The sequence below is a fragment of the Battus philenor genome, unplaced genomic scaffold (assembly GCF_028537555.1).
Source record: "Battus philenor isolate CCGP_79_NKW_IND1 unplaced genomic scaffold, ilBatPhil1.0.hap1 SCAF_9, whole genome shotgun sequence".
Classification (NCBI taxonomy): domain Eukaryota; kingdom Metazoa; phylum Arthropoda; class Insecta; order Lepidoptera; family Papilionidae; genus Battus; species Battus philenor.
In genome coordinates, this window is record NW_027181759.1 from 4439996 (window position 1) to 4462782 (window position 22787).

The 22787-nt window shown below is 31.5% G+C and overlaps 1 protein-coding gene across 1 annotated transcript in view; it reads right to left on the reverse strand.

Annotated features, from left to right (window-relative positions):
• Window positions 1–1549: 1549 nt before the first annotated feature.
• LOC137932515 (ras-related C3 botulinum toxin substrate 2) overlaps window positions 1550–22787 on the reverse strand; it is a 57330-nt gene continuing 36092 nt past the window's right edge. Inside the window, exons 2-6 of the mRNA XM_068776167.1 lie at window positions 12606–12677; window positions 8721–8901; window positions 6907–7041; window positions 6159–6336; window positions 1550–5092 (exon numbers count right to left, since the gene is read on the reverse strand). Of these exons, the coding sequence (XP_068632268.1) occupies window positions 6178–6336; window positions 6907–7041; window positions 8721–8901; window positions 12606–12677 (547 nt within the window). The 3' untranslated portion in view covers window positions 1550–5092; window positions 6159–6177. The remainder of the gene's footprint in view (window positions 5093–6158; window positions 6337–6906; window positions 7042–8720; window positions 8902–12605; window positions 12678–22787) is intronic.

Consider the following 22787-nt stretch of genomic DNA (forward strand, 5'->3'; position numbering starts at 1 on the left):
ATCATAGAAATGAGCTATAGATCCACCCTACCAACCCAATAATTTATTTAAAGCTGTTGGAAATAAAGGCTTAATAATATTATATATAAAATAAAATAATATTATAATTAATAGGCATTACGCATTTTTACTAGTTGACAATTACTATGCTGACATGAGTAAGTTAATTAACATAATATTTTAATTATTCAACTATTTCATTCGTTTAAACTATCCAAATAGGAAAAAAGAATGCTGAAACTCTTTAGTTATCTGTAATTGCCGGTACGGTACATTACGCATTTCTTTGTTAAGTAGACTTATAGTTCAGATAAATAACAAATGACAGCACTATTTCAATATATATATTTACACACACACATATATATATATATATATATATATATATATATATATATATATATATATATAAATATATATATATATTTCAATATATATATATATACACACACATATATATATATATATATAAATATATATATATATATTTCAATATATATATATATACACACACATATATATATATATATATATATATATATATATGTGTGTGTGTGTAAAGTTTCTACTGTATAAAGAAAGGGAACACTACTGAAATATGGTATTTCAGTTTTTTATTTCATACAAAAACTAACAGCAAAAGATATTTACATTAAAACGGAAAAAGAATTTACAGTTTTAGGTTTAGTATATTCCTAAGCTCACGTTTCACACAATCATTTTTCATTTCATCGTCACAATTATTAACTTATTTGCATAGTAAATCATAACTACAGTGACCGGCGATAAATATTGCACATCGACCTTTGGAAAGAGACAATCGGCTAATTTCGGCTTCATAGAGCACTATCTCGGTGTCTTTCTAAAGGTCGATGTGCAATATTTATCGCCGGGTATTGTAAGACAATGCCATCGGTTATTCTACATCTCTCGTTCGAAAAGTTCGATATCGTATAAACTGAACTTATTTGATTTATTATAAATTAAAACTAATTGATAAAGAAATAGATACTTGTGAATTTTTGTTTGATATGTTGTTGTTTAATATGTTGACAAATTCATCATATGCGGTTGTGGTTGAAGCGTGAGGTATCAGCGATATCTCTATAACTTAGCTTAGCTGCAAGATTTAGGTTTGCCAAGAACCAACATTAGCCTACTTCTGTAACTGAATTCTGTTACATCTTTAAAAAACCTTACATTTTATTTAAATATAAGACATTTAATCTCTCGCAGAGGCTTTGATTAGCACTTTCGAAACGTCAAGACCTTTATACAACCTTATGTATGTATTTATACATAGACTATTGTCAGGTACGGAACATTGATTCTATCGACAACCTGATAAGAAATTTGAAAGTTACGCCAGTTTTAAATTTATAAATTGTCTATTTTTCACGTTAACATCAACTGTATATTATATAAGCGTTATTAATAAATCTTGCCTTAACGTGAGCTAATTGTAAAAATAGCATTATCCCAAAAAGGAAGAATTCATTTTACGTAAAGGACAAAGTGTGGGTTGATATAAAATTAAATAAAACCAACATTTGAACAGTTAATATAAATATATTTTGAATTATTCAGAGGCTTCACAATATTTGGAAGAATTACTCGAGGGCCGAATGGATATCAACTTACACGGACCGGCGCGTCTTACATATACAATTTATTATTTGTATAAAAATAATATTATACAAGCCGATACACCCGAACAGAAGCGTGGGACACTTGATACATCGAAACGCATCGTGACGCACATACAATTTATACAATTAACAATGACAACAACAAAGACTACCACCAATATATAATATTTCAGCTCATACAGACAAAATACATTAAAGGATAAATTTCGGCTAAAACATTTTGCTGCGCTAACTATATTACTGAATAAAATTGCTGCACACTGTGTAATAATTAATTTTTAGCATTAATTATCAAAAAGCAAGCAATAATTAAAATTATATTACACGAACAGAGAACGGATTTTCGGATACGTATTTACCTAGGTTGAAGTGGGAATGGGTAGACCACATAGCGCACAGAACGGATGGCTTCTGGGTCCTTAAGATTCTGGAGACCACAGACTGGCAAGCGTCCAATTTGGACAAACTTGTTACGGTCTTTGGAAGAGGTTAGATGCAGGTCGCTTCCTAACGGAAATATTTGGGAGAAGCCTATGTCAAACCATGGTTGTTGATGATAAACTTGTTATGGATAGAACTTTTGAAATACGTAGGCGAGACAGCAGTAACTACCCTTCTTTGAACCCCCACCCTGACTGCATCAGACAGTGATTCATGAAATAGTCCCTGTTTTTAAATCATCAATTAATAATTTACTGAAGCCGCCGCTATTCTTTCATAGCGAATAACTTACTTTAGGGAAATATATATCCGATCATCCAAATTTGTACACGAATTAATAAATTCAATATTTTACATATATAAATAGGTACAAGTTAGCGCATTGTTTAAGATTTCAATAAGAACATACCAAAAATACCGGGTATTATTATTTTAACTTAACAAAAATGCGATCAAAGCCCCCTTAATGACACTAGTTTAAAAAATACGTCACCCAAGAAAATGGTGCGTTCCATTTTTTTTTGTTTAATTTAACACTAATTTATCGTTATTTACATGCTGATTCTTCTAAATATTTGCATCTGAACAATACATACATTAAAATCTTACCGTCTAGTGTACCTATTAGTGCAATTGTTCATGCCTTTTTTTTAAATTCAAATTAAAAAAAAAGTCGAATAGAAAATTGTCAATGTAAGAAAATATCTATGGCATCGTATTTAGCACTTGGATAGCCCAGAAAAAAAAACATTCACAATCGCACACATCTTAAAACACTTATGTGTACTATCTATTTCATCTTATTAATTTAGGAGTTGGATTTAGACAATAATTAACTTATAAACTAGCCAGACACAAGTCGAACAAGTGCCGAGATATTAAAACCGTTAGGCATAAGGAATACGTTTACACTCACAAAAATAATCGTTGAGGCCGAATCGACAGTCAATTAAAGCCTAAACCCTTTATCACATTTTTAGCGAAAAAATGGCTCCCATTTGTAAATTAATTTCATAACTGCAATGAAATCGAAATGAACAGTATACATCAATTGTAATGTCCATGGCAACACTATATATATGCTAAATTGTGCGGTTTTCACAGTAACCCGAAGATAAATATCGATTTCACGTAAATGCGATTGCAATTATTCGAAACATCGATACAACAGCACGAAAATAAAGATTATTTCTTCAATAACTACATTTACAGTCGAGATAGTATTTAGATGACAGTGTAACTGAAATTTTACATTGACGATTTATATATTTTGAAGATTGTAATAGATAAATGTTCTAAGCTTTAATAAAAAAATAATTAAGGCAGTTTGAATTGTTAATTTTAAATACTAACATTTCACTGAAAACATCTTAAAACGACATCCAAAAAGTGTAATACAAAATTGAAAATTATCGCCATCGATGTTTGCGTTCTTAGGTTATTCAAAGGAATGAATCATTACATTCAACTCATTTAGGATATTCTTTAGTTTTTAATTTTTAAAACAAATTTCTTTAATTCATTTTAGATAACATTGGCCACATAAGAGTAAAACAAATAAAAAAAATCTCCATTAGTATAAAACTAACGTTTAAAACGAAAATAATGGCTCCATTAGCTATTTTAACTTTAAATAAAGACAATTTTAATAACTTCATCAAGTTTAAAATGAAAAATCAATACAGAAATAACATCATTGAATATTTCAATACAAAAGGCTTCATAAATGGTAAAAGCGAAATGTTAAACACTCTTAACGAATACTGAATGTACTTAAATCGACATCTACAATGAAATACAACAATCGGGAACAAAAATAAGCAATAATAAATCGAAAAATATATTTATTCAACTAATTTCAACAATTCCATTTACAACCGCCGCCAAACTCTTCCATTGCGAAAGTAGCTTTACAGTTGGCGACCCGTTCGGTTTTTAGCAACAACATAGGAATGTATTTCAGTTGTAAAAACATAAACGACAGCACCTTATTGTGAAAATTACATTACTGACAGTGACAGGTAACAAGTAATTAAAAATATCGATTGTACAATTGATTTTTAAAATAATTCAATACAAAGGTACACCTAACTCTTTGTTTACACGATTTTGATATAAAGCGGTTTATCGTGAAGAACAAATACACATTTAAACACAAATTTTTGGTCTAACCAAACAGATTAGAACTTTAAAATAATAAAAAAATCACACCGTTCAGAAGTGATGTATCTAATAATGATAGCACTTTTTAGTACAGTCCACGATAAATCTCTCTCTCTCTCTCCCTCTCCGCACTCTCGTTATCAAGGAGTGGTATATAGTTGTAGAATGTTTTTATTCCTATTTTAAATATGTATTTTTATATATTTTGTACTTATGGGTTGAATTTTCAATGCACGCTATTTTAATTTATGTAATAATTTTTTTTTATTATATTTATTCTTCTTTTTTGAACTTTTGTTATTTTTTACCACTATCTACCGTGTAAAAAAAGTGTTCGGTGTACATGTACATAGATATCTGACGTTGTTTTTCTTAATGATTTTCAGTCAATATGGGATAAAATCTAAATAAACCAGTTCATTCCTTCATGTTAAACTTATAGAATTACATAATGCAGGGTTACATAATACAGCAGATACAAATAAAAAATAATTTCCGTGTCGCATTGATAGCTTTACACAAATTCTTTTATATTTACGCTTAATTTGTAAATGCCCTTATTTAAAAAATATACACGAATGACATTGACAGTCAAGTTTTTCGACAGATTATATAAAAAAGCGTTTACATATACGGAAATCACTCACACCAATCCACATTACATTTAATGATGCGTTATAAACAGTACAGATTAAACTCTATTGATGCATTATTTGCAGTTCATTTTACTTTGTTGTTACAGCACCCGTGCCTTACGGTGACACGGAGACGGATCCTTTTGGTGAGTTATGTTGGATAGCTATGCTGTTTACACTGGCATTGATCTTTTCCTACACTATCTGAAACAAACATTTGTATTTAAATATTTACACCTACCATCCACTGTTGTAAATCTATAAGAGAGGCCTGTGAATAATTATGTTGATTATATATACGCAGTTGAGCAGTGAGTCAGGAGTGGACTGCATTGTGATTAAAGCTCATAGGTTCAATCTTTGTAATATGATAGGTCTCTCTAAAATGACCTGTGTCCCAAGCACTGAGAACATTATAAGGTTAATACATCACAACATGAAATTGTCTCTTATAATATTGTCAGTTCCGTGAGTAATTACAAATACCTTTTTGCAATATTAGATAAAAATAGAGACATCCACCAAAAAGCATTTTGCTATTGGGCGAGTGAGAGAGACTGCCGTGCTTACTTGTATGAGTGAGACGAAAAACACCTCCCGCTTGTGCGAAGTAACTAAAAATAAATCCTTTTAATTTATATATCAGTAACCCATTGAAGCCACTTACATATGTCTGATAAAAGCTTAAGGGAAATGTGTATATGGTTATCTGATATCTCACCATACATAACATTTGTACGGACGCTCGAAGTTTGACACTGCCACAAATTTTAATTATTGGGAACCGAAATATTTTTATAGTCGAAGCGACACACACAGAAGAAAGAAGAACTAAAAGAAGGGAGGTAGAGAAAGAGCGCAACTAACGACCGCGTCAAGGAGCTCTTTAAAAGTCGAGGGATTAACTTAAGCATATCTCAGCAACCATCTCATCTAAAACGTTCGAGTTTTTCCGAATCCTTCATTTTTTGTCCAAGTGGCATTAGCAGATTTTGCGTGTTCGGGGGGAGCAGGTCGCACAGGATGCCTAGCCTAACACCTTTTAAGAGCATCGTTAAGCTAGAGGGCTATACTACTGTTATACTATTGAGATGCCGCCAAACTCTTAAAACGATCTGATATGTTTAATACAAAATATGTATTATTGATCAATCTTGCCCTAACATAAGCTTTTAATTTTTTCGCAGATAAATTTAGAATGCTTTAGGTGATTTTATTGTTGAAACGTACCTTAAGCCCATGATAGTATGGATGGTAGAGATATATGTACCTCAACGCAGGCGCCGCACTTAAAGCAAGCTGCATGGCCGTTTGACGGGCTTGACGCGCGGCGCCGGGCACAGAACGGCGCGGATGGCCTCGTCGAACACCGTCTTGAGTCCCTTCTGCGTGAGCGCCGAACACTCCAGATACTTCACAGCGTTCACCTCCTTCGCCATACTTAGGCCCTGGAACACAACATACATCTTAACCTCTAGAAACATTAGTATCTCTATGTTTATTTCTGTATTTGTTTTAAAGCTCTTTGCTGACAAATTAGCTATACATTGACCGCTTTAAAACTTTTATATCCATAACTAATCACTCTGTATAGAAAGTTTTACGTGATTAGAATTATTGTGCACAGGTTACTGAAGTCACGCTCCATGTCATTTAGTGGGTTCAATTCCCGACATCATCAACATCACTTCAACCGTAGGACGTCCATTGCTGTATAGGTCCTCTCTATAGATTTCCAATAGAATTCTTTGGAAGCGATCTACATCCAGCGTCTTCTGACGACCTTAATAAGGAGGGTTATCCACTGTCGGTGATTTATAATTAATTCCATATTGTTTATGTAACACTGCTACAGGCATATTGTACACTGTTTTTGTGAGACGAAAATTATTTTCTGTAGCATGTTCAATGATTCATTGATAATTGTTTACACTAGTGTTCCGGATGTGGTGTTCTTTATTACTTGCCTCTTGATATTCACGAACACAATACCGACAAAACCGAACAGATGTTTATACCTGTGGGTAGGTGATAGGCGCGAGCTTCTTTTCCTTTAGCTTCTCAATGGTGTCCTTGTCCTCGCGAAGGTCGAGCTTGGTGCCGACCAGGATGATGGGCGTGGACGGGCAGTGATGTCTTACTTCAGGATACCACTGGAAATAATTACATTTTCATCATGTTCACTTTAACAAAGGTATATTTACGGGAAAGTATATTCTAGAAGTTTTTAAAAAGGAACTTTTAACATAATTCTTCTTCAGTAAATATTTAATTACATATTTCGTTATTTAGTAATGAAAATGAGTTATATAAATGAGCAGTTTTTTTTGTTTCTATGGTTATACCGACAACTTCTAATTATTTAGCAGTAAAGCATTTCAGATTACTTATATACCAAACAAATGCAAAATGATCATTCATGACAAATAAGTTATGACAAGATAGAAATCTAGGCATGCGATCCACGTCGCAATTAGTGTTTTTACGATTTATACGTATCAGCCATTTTTTAAGTGGGCGTCGATTAGTCAGCTCTTCTAAGATTCTACTGTAAGAAATATCGCAAATTCATTTTTGTTATAAATATTAAATCCGTCCATAACTGAACGCGTGTTTAGGTCTGTGCATTAATAAATATTGCTTAAATTTCTGTTAAATGTAAGAAATGACCTAAATATTTATCATATTTGTACGTATACAAAAAAGCATAGAAAAATTCACTTCGTCGTATTTGTTGTTGATAACTTTTCCCTATGTACACAAGCACACAACGTTATCTATTACATCTAGATAGCGTAAATTTACAAGGTCATAAGCGATATATGGTAAAATATACTTTTGTATATTTAATATTATCAGAAACAGTTATTCCCGTACGTAGAAATATTTGCACATTTTAATTGAAGACTGTCAGAACAAAATATAATAGTTCTACAACGTCTACTTTTCACAAAAGGTAACATATCGGCAACTGTTTTGCCCTTGTACAATAAAAAAAAATATAGGTTCTAATAAATAGTAACTGTAAAAGCTTATTGAGCTCGTTCTTATTTAAAATTTTGTTTCCATTCTTATATAAAAGTGGAAATATAATGTTCTGATCAAATATGACAAAAATATCATCAAACATTTAGAAATGTCATGTTTAACTTTCAATTTGCATACCGGAAATACATGATATGTATTTTTTGGTCCGATTTTGATTAATATTTTTAAAAATGGAATATAGCAATAAGCCCGATTTGTACACCACCAGCCAACGTTTTATGTTATTCTATCGAATGTCATGCTAACCTTTATTTTACAAATTGTGAATTATAGTTCAAAAATGAAATTTCATATTGTATAGTTGTTAGTATTTAAAATTGGAAAATATTATAGTAAAAACTTGACAAGTAAGCGCGGTCTCTCACTAACCTGAGTTTCTAACTTACAGAGTTTCAGGAGGAATCTGTCACACTTATAAAGGTCTTTAAAACTTTAAACCGTAAATATATACGTAATTAGAAACAATATATCTGTATGCATGGGTATCATATGTATATTGTAAGTTCCTAGAACTATAGGATTCGATAACAGAAGGACATTCGGATATTCGAATGACATAAGAGCCCCATGAAATTTTGGAATAAATCATAAAATTGCAACAGTTAGTAGGCATGAATAATGTCTGTTACTTGTACATGTTCTATATTTCTCGTTTATAGAGGGGTCACATGTGTAAAATGACGGGACCTATAGCAAATACACATATTAATAGTTAGTTTTGTATTTGAACGTTTATTAATCCATAATTTTTGAAACTAAATATAATAAGCTTGTTTATATGTACCTTAGCTCGAACGTTCTCGAAAGATGCCGGATTCACGAGTGAAAAGCATATAAGGAACACGTCCGTCTGTGGATAGGAGAGGGGTCGGAGTCGGTCGTAGTCCTCTTGTCCGGCTGTATCCCACAGGCCCAAGTTGATGGGCTTGCCGTCAACCATAACATTCGCGGAGTAATTGTCGAATCTGTAATAATAAAATTATAATTAAAAATATAAATAAAATTACATTTTTAATTTAAAGACAAGCGAAAATTCTTTAATTATATACATATAACATCTATATCTAATCACCTACCCATAAATACAATAGGTATATAAATTGGCAACAGGAATATAAAACTGTACTGTATTATCGATTTAATTTATAGCACGATAAGATATCCAATTTAGAAAGTATGTGAGTCAATATGTCATTAAAGTAATACATACATTGACACACCCGTGACCCTTTTTATATATATTGACATAATTAATTATTTTATTGAAATGGGCTACTACTACTTAAAGTCGTAATAACACGCTATTTACTAACCTAAATAACCCGTTTGAGTTGATTAGATAACGAATATCGCATTAAAACCATCTTTCACGAAAGCTTTTTCGCTGCGATGTCATAAGAGGTCTTATTACACAATTATTCTTAAAGGTCAACATTGCGGTTTAACAAGACTAAAACATTTGAAGAATATTATTTGCAAATAAAACGCCGAATGCGGAAAAACCTGGATCCTCTTATACAAAAACTTATACATGTACAGAAATGCCTACGTACACGGTATATAACTTTAAGGGCCAACTGTACTGCCACATATGCGACAAGGTATTTAAAACCAAGTTTAGTCAGGTCTTAAGTAAGAAAAATTAATTAAATTTCTGGAAAATTCAATTCCTGCGATGGCAGACATCGATATAAAGGTTAATTGGGTATGAGTGTAAAAGCTGTAAGAGGATTTTATTTATACATTCACATAGCTCATTTCTCAACATAATACTTTAAAGCTTTTAAAGCTATGACCAATCTCCCTGTATAAATTGATCACTCTGAAGCTATATTAGAATGCGGCGGGCCAATAACGTGTTGCTGTACAAGGTCTACTGGAACAGATAGTAAACAATAATTAAATTTAATATGTAGTGACGTAATTTAATACTTTTGAAACCAATGATTTTTGTATAGCATGTACCATATATTGATTGACGAAGCTACATTTACCATATCTATAAAGCTTTCATACCTATTTCCTATATATAACAATTGGCCTTCTACACCTAACCGAGTATAAGTCACAGTTCTAATGCGATGTATATTATAAAACTTCATTTTATTTATACTATTATTAAATCGAAACCAATAAACTTTGTATGTCCTTGTGCCCAAATTCATTTAGTGGTAAAATATATTGAGATGATAAATATCATATACCCATATTATACAAATATTTGTCTAATGCAAGAATGAGAACCCTGGATAAGGCAAGTAAACCCACATATTTTAAAGTATAGGCCTCCCTCTTAAAGATATCTAGTGGGGGATATACTATAATCGCCGCGCCTCGGCTATTGGTAGGCGGGTTGGCGATCGCAGTGTGGTATTATAGGTACGCAGAGGACGCAGCAGCTCCTCTTTTGGAAACTTGTTTATGAACAGCAGGAATAAGATTATATCCCGGGAATCGAACCCGTGACCTACAATCTCAAGTCTAATTTCTCTACCGCGGGGCTAGTGGTAGCCAACTACAGATGGATAATATTCGTATTGGATGCATAATTATAACATAAAACTTAGTTTGATTGTCGCGTTGTTTATAGGTACTCACAAAAGTGAATGCCGTAACACTTTCGTATTTTTTTTTGGTCTAGAAATATAACACAAAACCAGAGCACAGAAATATTTTCGGCGCGACGATTTAAATGCCAAGGCCGATGCTACCACACCATCGGCAAACAAACGCTGCGTGTGGGTGGTGCCGGGTTCGAATTCTATTTATATATTGATTTAGTGGAATGTTAAGTAAACTTCTGTTTCACTGTTATAATGCTTCGCTAAATTTCTAATCTTATCCTAACGTCTACGTAAATGATTTATAAATTAATTTTACTTTAATGAGTGAATTTCAATAGACAGACAATATTTGTTATATTCAAATAAAAAAGCTGTGCAAACAGAAAAAATATTTTTGGGAATCCCATTTCTTATTACTACAGGTAATTAGTTTTACTTGCAAAAGCTTTAGAAGTGAATGTATAGCTCAATTATCAAGAAGTCCGCAAGGTACAGGCAGTAAAAAATAATTAATTTAAACATATAGTATTTTAAACTTTGAAAATGCTTTTACTTACACTATTAAAAAGCATGTATTTTCGATAGGCGGTATTATATATGAGAGCAAATGAGCTATACATTCACCGCTTTAAAGAGTATAAATCTATAAACAATCACTCTGTATACATTTAAACGGTATTAGGTTCGAAACTGAAGAAAGTTAAGGCAGTATTCTACATAATGCCTAAACAAGATTACACCTTAAAGGCTGAATTTTTATGCGGCACTAGCTATATCCCTAGTAGAACAATGCAAATAGACAATAAAAGGAAACAGTTAAGAGATGTCCCTTATAATAAAACCAGAAGTTGAATTATTATCAATATCGGTCAAGAGGATGTCTCCAATCAATTGTTCGAATGATATCCGGTAGAACACAGCTGACTGCGACGAATTGATGCAGCTTCACAAATATAGTGGTGTATAAACTGCAATGTTGTTCGTAACTGGGTTTCGTCACTTATCTACTTTGTATCATCTTTGTACGTCATAAGAAAAATGCCACAAAATTGAACTACACTACTATGGCCATCCTACAACTATATAGCTGCAAGGGTTCCAAAAGCACCCTGATATGAGAACATTCAAGAAACTCAGGTGGGTTTTTAGTAGTCACTCACAAATATCCTCTAATCTATAAAAATGTGATAATAGAACTCTATTATCACATTTTTTAACACTTATACGATTTTGTACAAGTTTTTGTTAATATAATTTTTAAATTTACTACTTGATAATTCTGGAATATTCCACACAAGTGTATTGAAAAATTGTACACAGTTAATAAAAGAATTAAAAAATTTTATAGTTTAGAAAAAGTTAGATTCCTGATTATAAAATGTAAATACAAATTTTGTACTAACTCGCAATGTATTCTGACATACGAGCCGTTTATTTTGAAAGTGGCATATGTCACTTTTACAAAAAATCTAGTTAATGGCAACACTAAATACAATTGAACGATATCTTTTCATTTTTAAAAAATATCTCGACTTAAAAACAAGGTGACTAATGGCACTTTCGAAAAAAAACAGCTCATATATACAGAGAATATTTATAAGTAAAGTTTATTTAAATTGTCATGTAATTAAAAGTTGAAATAGCAGTCTCTTCTTGAAAATAATAGGATATATATCACGGTTAAAATACTTAAAACTATAAAAAAATAATATAAACGAGAACTTAATGGATTTCAGCTGTCACGAAAAACTGTTAGTTACTGAATTTTTCTTTACCTATAGAAGAGACTACCTAAAATATATATTAAGTTGCAATTTGTAGCAAAAAGGAATTCAATAATAAGTGTCTTTGATAGTTTAATAGTGAACAAATACCTAGATACATTGTCATTAAAATTAAAAATAAATGCAAACAATTTTATAGTAAATAATATATACTAATATATGAAAATGTGAAAAATTAAGAAAAATTGGACATTGACTTTCATTTATTATTTTATCTAATTCCGATGTTTTAGTTACAAACAATCAAATGTTACTTTAAACATCTTAACACACGCGCATACAGTATTATAAACAATTTGAATATAATGAAGGCATACTCACACAGTCGGTATGTACTCTCCGGGGAAGGCGTTTGTGGTGTAACTGATGAGCAGGCAAGTTTTACCCACGGCACTGTGAACAAGGTAGAAGTTGTTAGACTTGACCGAAACCACAAAAATACTTAAGCAACGAATAGATATCGTGTTACAAAACCGTGTTCTAAGACTTGTAATGCTGTTTGACTTTAGTCGGCTTGCGGTAAACCACCTCAAGTAAGCTATGTTAAGGTCCTACTGAGTCAACACGATACATGTATTATTAAAGTACAATATACATCAGAGCAATAGAAAAAAAAAATGAAATTAAGAATTATCGCGTTTTTTATCTTATGATATAAAATAATTATGTTTTGGTTTATGTCAAATTCTTCTATACGTCAGCTAAGGCGATCAAGGCGACCACTTGATAGTCATTTATATTTAGATTTGTTATATTGTACTCGCAGTACCTTTTAATCCATTTAAGTCATTCATAGATTCAGAGATTTTACTGTTCATTATTAGCCAGCCTATCCAGACCTAGTCACGCTTCGTAAAGAATCAAATAATTAAGTGTGTATGCCTGTTATGTTGAAAAGTACGCCTTCGTCTGGTCACTGTGAACTTGACTTTATAATTATTACAATAGGCCGGACAATAATAACATTTCAAAGTTTAGAGTTAGAGTAAAAAAGTCTACATAATATGTGCAAGGATTGTTGTGTCTGGGTTCTCAGACTCTTGAAATAGTAAAACATATAATTTCTAATATGTACAAAATATGCTTTTGTTTATATCAAAATATAACAAATCCTACAAACAGTGCTATGAAACTTATTACGCAGGGTAAAAACATTGAGATCCTTCTCGTCGACCCGAAGACAAAACAACCCTTGAGCACGTTCCAACACACGAGCGGTAAAGAATAAGCGAGCGCAGCTGATTCTTAAGATGCCCACGAAACTTAACATTTACGACGTTCGTAAAATTTACGATGTTCACTTCAGACGAGCTTAACTTACAAAATATTTTATAATTTTTTTTGTGCGATGCCTTTGAGACTTTAACATGTTTTACATGTTTGTGCAAATTATTTAAAATTATTATTTAATTTCCATTTACATATCTAAGAATGACCTCACATGCGGTTACCTAATGCAAAGAAATCGTTTGAGGCATTCAGTAAAACTTCATGCTGAACAGTAGTCTTTTGGATAACATCGGCAGGAAGTGCATAATTAATATAGAAAATACACACATATATATTTATATAGATAACCACATCATATTATAAAAGCGTTATTTTTAATCCTGCAACCAGTGTATTAAAACAACGATGTACGTATTTAGCTTGTTTGGGATAATTTGCATGGCCTGGATCGCATACAGGTAGAAGGTACACTTAACCCATATAATAGCAACGTGGAATGTATACAGGCTTCTCTCATTATATTCGACAGTCTTAATGAGCAAAAATTGTTTTTTTTTTTACAAACAATCCTAACTATGTTTTCATTTTAATAATTTATAAGCACAACAAGTTTGTGATAAATGGCTTTTTACTATTTTACTATATTTAATTACTGGAAAACTTCTTGTAAAATCAAAATAGAAACACTCCCATGTTATCTCAATAAGATAGAAAATAATGGCATAACTCGAAATGTACATCCAAGAACGAAGTTTACATTATTTATTTTTAAAATACATATAAGTAAGCAAATGCCTAGGTAATGATAACAGCTTACAATACCTTTAACAATCGAAATGTTTCTCTAGCACACTTAATGGTCATAGTTTACAAATAGGGGTTATTCGATAAAGCGACGTTGCCCTCACGTCCCGAGACACGTCTGGAGGTCAGCGTGCGGTTTAAATCGGCCGGGTGACAATACCGAGCCGTATTCAACCCTCGTGCCTAACCGAGGACGACATCCTGCCAGATATTTGAACTAGGGTTGACCTCCAACGGTTAAAGTTTACGTATAGAACTTTAAACATCTTGTACTAAGCTAGCAAAATGTAGACGAATTGTGGAAACATTTCTTCTTAAAGTTTTAATCAACTATGTCTTCAAAACTATAAGATAAACGTGTTAGCTCTTTGACTAATTTAACGTCCTTTGTTATGTCCAACCCATGCGTACGTAGAACGCGTTTGTCAACAAGTGATGAAGAATTAATAGAACACTCTTATCAATAATTACTATTTAAACAATTGATTATTTCATGAACAATCATTACATTTACATTTTCCGAAGTGCATTTAAAGAGCAGCGCTCTGCTAACGTTTAAGATTGCCTTAAATATAGCATATCATTAGTCGCCATCAAAATGAATATATATAGAATTACCATTATATATTTTCTCGAAATACCTATAAATGTTTTATAAAAATAATGTTACATCAGAGAAACGTAAACATCAAATAAATATTATTAATTTAAATCTCATAGCTAAAGATAGTATTTCAGATAAGATAATTTCAGAACTGTTCGCGTTGATAATAGGTAGATAGTACAAATCTCGTGATAACGTGGTTTGTGGGGCGACATGGACATATTTCTATTTTGTTCATTGGTTTTACCACTACCAATCTCTATACAATAAACTGGTTCACCAACTGACGTCATTCGAACAAATTTAATCGCAGTCTATGAAGCGAAATAGTGATTAAAGGAGTCCTATTTAAATTGACCGTATCACTGGTCGTCGTTACGTAAACATTAGATAATAAACGTAGTGTGGATAGATGATAGACTAAATTGTTCTAACATCAAATTTAAAAACTAGACTCAAACATGTTTCTTTTTCATTTCTAAAATACCTCTATCTATATAGGGTAATTAGTTAAAGATATAAAAGCTTTAAAGGGGTAAAAGTATAGCTTATTATTGTTGAAAATTAATGCATGATACACCCTACTAAATATAGTTTGTTTCAGAAATAATACTTAACGTAATGATATAGTACTAAAAATTGTTTTTAAAATTCAGATTATTACATATTAAAATTAATTATTGTTTTTTGTCCCTACAGACTTTATACTGCTAGAAATTATTGGCCTGTCGCATTTCAACAAAGTTTTTAAGCGATCTGTTTAAACAGGGCGATTGGAAATAGGTGTAAAATTTTTAAGCTACCAGTTTCAAAACCATAACTCATCAGGATATCTCAGCAACTATAAGCTTAAGGGATTTTAAATTAGATAGTAAATTTTTTTTCAGCGGGTCGAGAATTTCACGAAATTCGATCGACAGGGGTGGTTGAGAACGCGTTCATTATGCTTGTGAAATGTGGACAGCATTATAGCAACATATATATATTACTTTACATAAAATGTGTTCAAAAGAATTAGTAGAATATTTATATTATTTAAAATTATAACAATAATATTTAATATGGATACACATCCCTATAACTATCTCAGTAATAAAGTACTGTCGATTGTTCGTTCGTTCATAACCCACGACCCAGCGCATACACTGCACCGCGCACTTACTACTTGTTCGCATATCGACAATTTGTGTGACGACAGCAATATAGTCGCATTGTGCAGTGAGACAAGACATATTCGATAGTTAGAGGTAGTTGACACAACCTAGTGATTTTTCACTTACATTTAAAATAAACATATCCTAAAAGATCGTTTTATTTTTGATAAAAAGTAAACAAAAAAAAATTATACAATTTATCCAGTAGTAAGATTTATTCATACGTGTATAGATTAAAGCACACAATTCCTCAATTTATTCCTTAAAAAGGATAGTAACCAAATGTAAAACCTTTGCTTTCGTGACTATTGATTGAATTACAAAATTTATTGAAGTTGTTCCATAGATAATCTCCGAAATTACTTTTAATGTGTGACGAATATTTTCTAATAAAAAGTTCAGAGGATTCGGGTTGATAGCGTAAACAGAAGATTTAAAGTACCTCAACAGGAATACGATAATGTTATTTACAGAAGAAATTCTTGAATGTGTGGTAAAGATATATTGGATATATATAAAGTCGTTTTTCAGACATTAATATATACACTTGTGTGATGTTAGATTTCTATGTAGCCAAGTCTACCCACAGAAATTCAATCGGAAATGCAACATCAACGAGTGTTGCACAAAATCCCGGATAATACACAGGGTGATTAGTTATAAGTGTAAACTTTATACACATGAATTTATAGCTCATTTGTCAGCAAAAACATTAAAGCTTTTACATATATCTGCAATCATTCTGTAGATAGTGATCATTCTGAAATACGTTACATTAAATATATTTTTCTATTAGAATCCAAAAGGCCAATCACTTCTCGCAGTGCTAAGTCTGCAAGGACAGATAATAAACTATAATAAATTCTTATTATAATAATTATAATTAATTTTAAATAGGATACCACCATATTATATATACATTCACTCCTTTAAATCTTTTACATCCATAACCAATTACACCGTATATGTTGTTTAAGGAAATTTGTAAAGGCGTATAGGCAATTACGTCAAAATATTTTGTTGTAAAGGATAACTAACGGATTGAAACCGCAATACTACGTCATGAAGTTTTGTATATTTACGACCACAAATGAACACGTGATTTAATTACACATATCCTGAAGTAGCGCGACAGTAAACAGTAATTGTTTAATATTATAATTATAGCTACCCCATTCTCTGCTTAAAAGAAAAGCTTTAATGCTTTAATTAATTATCTATGATAAATAATAAAATGAAAAAAAAAAAAAATTTTAAAAGTAAATTTCGTATCTTCTGTTTGCGTTATAAGTTTCAATATAAACTTTGAAAGAAGACTTATTTGCTTAAAAAGATACAATAATATTTTGTTATCTAAAACAGAATTAAGTTAGTATATTTTTGACGTATCCCGTCAACGTCATCTGTCTACAAACTCGTTAACTTGAGTCAAATCAATCGATCATATCGCGAATGAGTCATAAAAATATTGAACCTCAATGACGCATGCTTCAAGGGTCAATGATAACAAATTACAAAACAATCTCAAGCAGTTTAAAATATTGTAATGTTGACCTCATTTATATTTATGCTATGTGAGTATTCACATGAATAGCACAAGTCGCTGAAAAAATAATACATTTTTACATATTACACTGCATTTTAGTCTCTACGAGTAGTAGCAAGATACGACAAAGGCTACATGAGTTCGTTTCTATGCTTCGTTCGTTAATAGTTAACATAAAATGTAATTGTGTTTTTCTTTGTTTTTTATCAGTTATAACTTCTTTACAATATGTACACAAGGTCAAGTAAACTTTATATTGCATCGAAGAATAATACATACAATACTATCAAAGTATCATTCGCTCAATGAGCCACGGTGAGGGTTATACTAGGAATTTATCAAACAAATACAAATCAGAAATAAGATCCGTAGAAGAACGAAAATTACCGACATAACCTAGCGGACAAGAAAGTTTAAGTGGGAGTGGGCAGAGGCCACAAGGTGGACAAAGGAACTCGTTAAGGTCGAAAGAATCTGAATATAGACTGCTTACAACATTTATTGGAAGTCTTAGTAGGACTATATGCCATCAATGGGCGTAATGCAGATGCTGTGCGATGGTGATGATAAATATTCTTCTATTGTAATGAATAAATGTAGTTCATATTAAAAAGTTGGCTAACTTGTAAAATACAAACCCGGTATGTAATAAATCATACATCCTTATAAATGTGGAAACAAATTAACATCCATTCAGCAAATTCAAATGGACGCTACAACGCAAAACTGTCAGGATGGATGGCTATGATGAAACGACGAGAGTATGAAAAATGATAGATGCAAGCGAGACGAAAAATTAAATCCAGTACATTTTATTCAATGTGAGCGAAACATGTGTCGGAGGGACGCGGATGCAACAATATGATAAGGATGTCACAGTAAGAGTAACGTAATTGAACAAGTTTCGTTTTTTTTTTTACAGAGCATACATAACTTAACCAATAGTTTATTTTGTTATCTGTGAAATGATTTAGTGTTAATTTTGTTGAACATAATTATACATTTGTACGAACTTTATTAAACGTCATTAGGTCAGTGAAATCATCATCATCATCTAGGTGTGGCATATAGTTATCACACGATGCCTGTTTTTGTTCTACCCGCATCCAGCGACTTCTCACAACTTTGATTATGTCGCTGGTCCACCTAGTGGGGACTACCCACGCCGCGTCTACCGGCTCGTGGTCACCTATCAAGAAACTTTCAATTCCAACGGACGTCGTTATAACGAGTTTTACCTCGCCCACCGCCACTACAAGGCAAGAAGGCCAAGAAGCTACTTCGATGACATTGGTTCTTCTGTGTATCTCCACATTTCTGATTCCATCTCCTATCAAAGCTCCTAGTCTATTCTTCATTTGCTCTCTATTTGAAAGGAATGAATCTATTGTAATTGCGATAAGAGTTACTATTGTCAATCCGATTCGAGTTGGATCGGAATTATATAAAATAAAAGTTAAAATCGCGTCTATACTATTGTATTTAGATGTTTAACTATAGGGTTCAACAGTCAAACACTCAGGAGCCTTGAAACTGGTTTTAATCTCGATTAACCGGGAACGCCAACCCTAAACAGTCGCAGCGCTGTGGGAGAGTAAGTCCCGGCATTATAAATAAACCGGGGAGTAAACGTTATGTGGTCATTCATCGTAACAGTGATTAATACGCCTTTGTTTGAGTCTGTGCGTATCTTCGATACAATTTTAGCACGTTCGCCCAGTGATGTAATCGTTTCACACACGTGTTTATATTTGTACTTAATAAGGGATAAAGGATGGAAACGTTTTGTTAGAAGCGTACCATCGCTTTGTTATGAGTCAATCATATTATCAATTAAATGATATTATTCATACAATTCTTTATTTATAGTAGTTTATTTACATTGATGGTATTTATAAGGTGCTTCTCATATGGCATCTGTCTTTGGCAGCATTTATAATATATTTTTTTTGTTGATACCTTTCTTCATTTGTTTTGACATAACCACTGTATCTATTAACGTTTAATTTTATTATTAAGAATGAATACGAACGAACATATTACGCATATGTGTGTATGGTGTTTTTATCAAATGTAATAGCGTATTTTTTCATTTACCTTTTCACAACGTGCTGAATTTTTAATTAAAAACTAATAACAAAACGATCTTGTATCTAATATCATTAATACTTTGTTAATGTAACATTCGCTTCTGTTCATTGTTCCTTTATTTTAAAATTTTTGACAAATACAGTTGCAGTAACTTTTTTTTTTACTATAATTATTTATTTAATTTATCCCCTAAAATAACTGAATGAATTATCCTTCCTATCCTTTATATTTGATCAAAAATATTGAAATATGTGTGACCACAATTATAAAAAGATTCATTTGTTTTACAAATTTATCTCATAATTTTTGCAGAGTATATGATGAAATTGTATATATATATACTATAAAACGGTTAAATTAAATTTATTCGACGATAAATTTTTTCATAGGTGCTATAAAAGAAAGCTAAAATCTTCAGTTAAACCAGATATTTATTTCAAAAAGCATAAACAAAATAAATCTTGAACTATACAATTAAATTTAGATTTAGTGGTTGTAGCTCAGTTGTAATGTCCACACCTTTCCGTTTTATTAGTACATTTGCGCGGCGGCTATGCCCTCGTAAATTTCTGTTATTGTTTATTATTTACACTTGAAGTTTATAAAATATCTGGATTGAGAAATCATAAATCGGGAGATAAAGCTGTATTTATTATTCAACCAATGAAAAGGCGATAAATTAAACTATCATAATGTGAACGCTATTTCATCATCGTGAATCTTTTTTAAAAGTTTACAGCCGTTTTTATCTTATTATCTTATATCTCCACTGACTAGTAAATCCCGAGACGGCTTTTGTTGAGTCAGACACTTCTAAAATTTAATTTCTTTATAATAAAATATAATTTTCGTAACGTTAGCAAGTTGTAATATCATAAGCATATAATTTTCCTGTTCAAAGGAGCTTGAATATATTCCATGTTAATATTCTTAAATACATTATGTTAAACGTATGCTGTACGAATAAGTTCATACTACACTTGAAACGTTAATAGACCGTGTCAAGAGCATATGGCACGGTCAATATGAAACTCAAGTTCTAAAGAGGATATACAAGTCCCTTATAAATATTAATATAATATCAATAGCGCATAATGTTTTTCAATATTTTAATCTTATCAATAAAATTACGGGAAAATTGTTAAAGATTTTTTTTTTCATTTTAAAGTAAATATATGAACAAAGCTTTTATCTGATTATGCCTTATATTCTCTTCACACAAGAAACCAACTAAGGAAACTCATAAAATAATTTTTCGTCAACGTGTATTCTTTATTTTTTTCTGCAACAACTGTCATATACATTTATAAAAAACTAAGATATTTGCACTAATATAAATCTTATGTTATTAATATAGTAAGGAAAATTTTTCATATAATTAAAATTTTAGTAAATAACATGAATATGACTTGTTAAGAGCACAATAAAATCATTTGTAATATGATTTGTTTCCATACTTCGTTGATTTAACTACGCACGTAAGCAAGAATAAAGTTTACGAGCGACTGTTTGGCGGCAGGAATAGACGATGTGGGTAGTACTAATCTACCAACATGTATGTAGGTAGGTTGAGAATCTAATGCAATTATATTATTGTTAAATTTCTGTCGTCGTAATAATGTCAGCTAGATAAACTACTGGGGCGAGGTTTGGCCGTCAAAGTATAAGCTAAGGTTGCCTTTCAGGAGCCCCTGTGCCAAGTAACTTCATGGAACTCGGTGGCCTCGAAATCCGGTAATAGGATAGCATGAAGCGGCCTGGGCCCAGTTTTCTAAAGGAACTTTGCCACAGCTAAATGACAAGGCCAACAGCCCTGTTCACCCAATATTCTGTAAATTCCAAAAAGGTCACAGTGACCTTCCGTAAAAAAAAATCTTTAGAGCTGTAATGTAAATAATATTGTATTAGACTTGTAATGTTGCCACATTTGGGACATAGTATCTCGGTGTCAATACGTCTAAGTCAATCGTACGTTGGCATTATTACTTAAAATTATTACTTGAGAACCAATAGTCTTATTCTAGATTAAGTTCACGTTAAGTTTCTAAATTTAATATGCCATATCATCTATAACTAGACAATAAGAGAACGAGACTCAGTTAAATTGTGTTGGTATCTGGATCTTAGAACTTCAACTTCGAGAGGTACCTGAACGTAATCCTTGACGGATTTGTGGACTGGATTTATGGATTTTACAATTCTTATATATTTTCGGGTACTAAAATATGACAGATTTTTCTCACTATTTTTCTTCGTCGTATTTTGGCCCTAAAATCAACAAATATTCATACAAAGTGTCTGTCTGTAATTAAATCGGCTATTGACAATCGTACGTCACAAACTGTAAGCACAAGGCTACAGTGCCTTACAGTGCTTTATATCTTAATTAATATAAAAATAGTTGTTACAATGTCCAATTTGTATATTAAATCGTGACAGGCTTCTATATATAATTTGTTCCTACTAAACAGATCTATAAACAGGCTCTTTAAAAAGCATGTTGTAAGACGCCTCGCCATAAATAGAATCAATTATTTAAGTTAAGCAATCACGATCAAACGGGTATATCGTTAATTAACTTGTTTGATTGTATTTAAAGTATATGGCGTTGTTTGCCTTTTTAAAACTTGTATAATAATTTATTTTAAAAGATAAATTGTTTAGATGTATGTTACTAATATTAATATGTGATGATTGGTTAAAAGTATAAATGCTTTAAACGTGTTAATGTATAGTCATTTGCTGTCAATTACTGTATGGTATACCCTAGCCAAAAATAATGAATAACATTTTGATAATAAAATAAGGAAAAGCGTTTTTAAAATTCGAATTACTACATATTTAAATTAAATAAAATTTACTATCTGTCCATTTAGACTTTATACTGATAATAATTGTTGGCGTGTCGTATTAAATTATAAAAAATGAATTAATGTAACCACATTTCAGAATGGTTTTGTAAATGACTTTATACAGCCTCTCCTAAAATAGATATCATAAAAAAGCCTTTTTGCTGACAAATTAGATGCAAATCCACACCTATAAAGCTTTTACACGTATTAGCAATCACCATT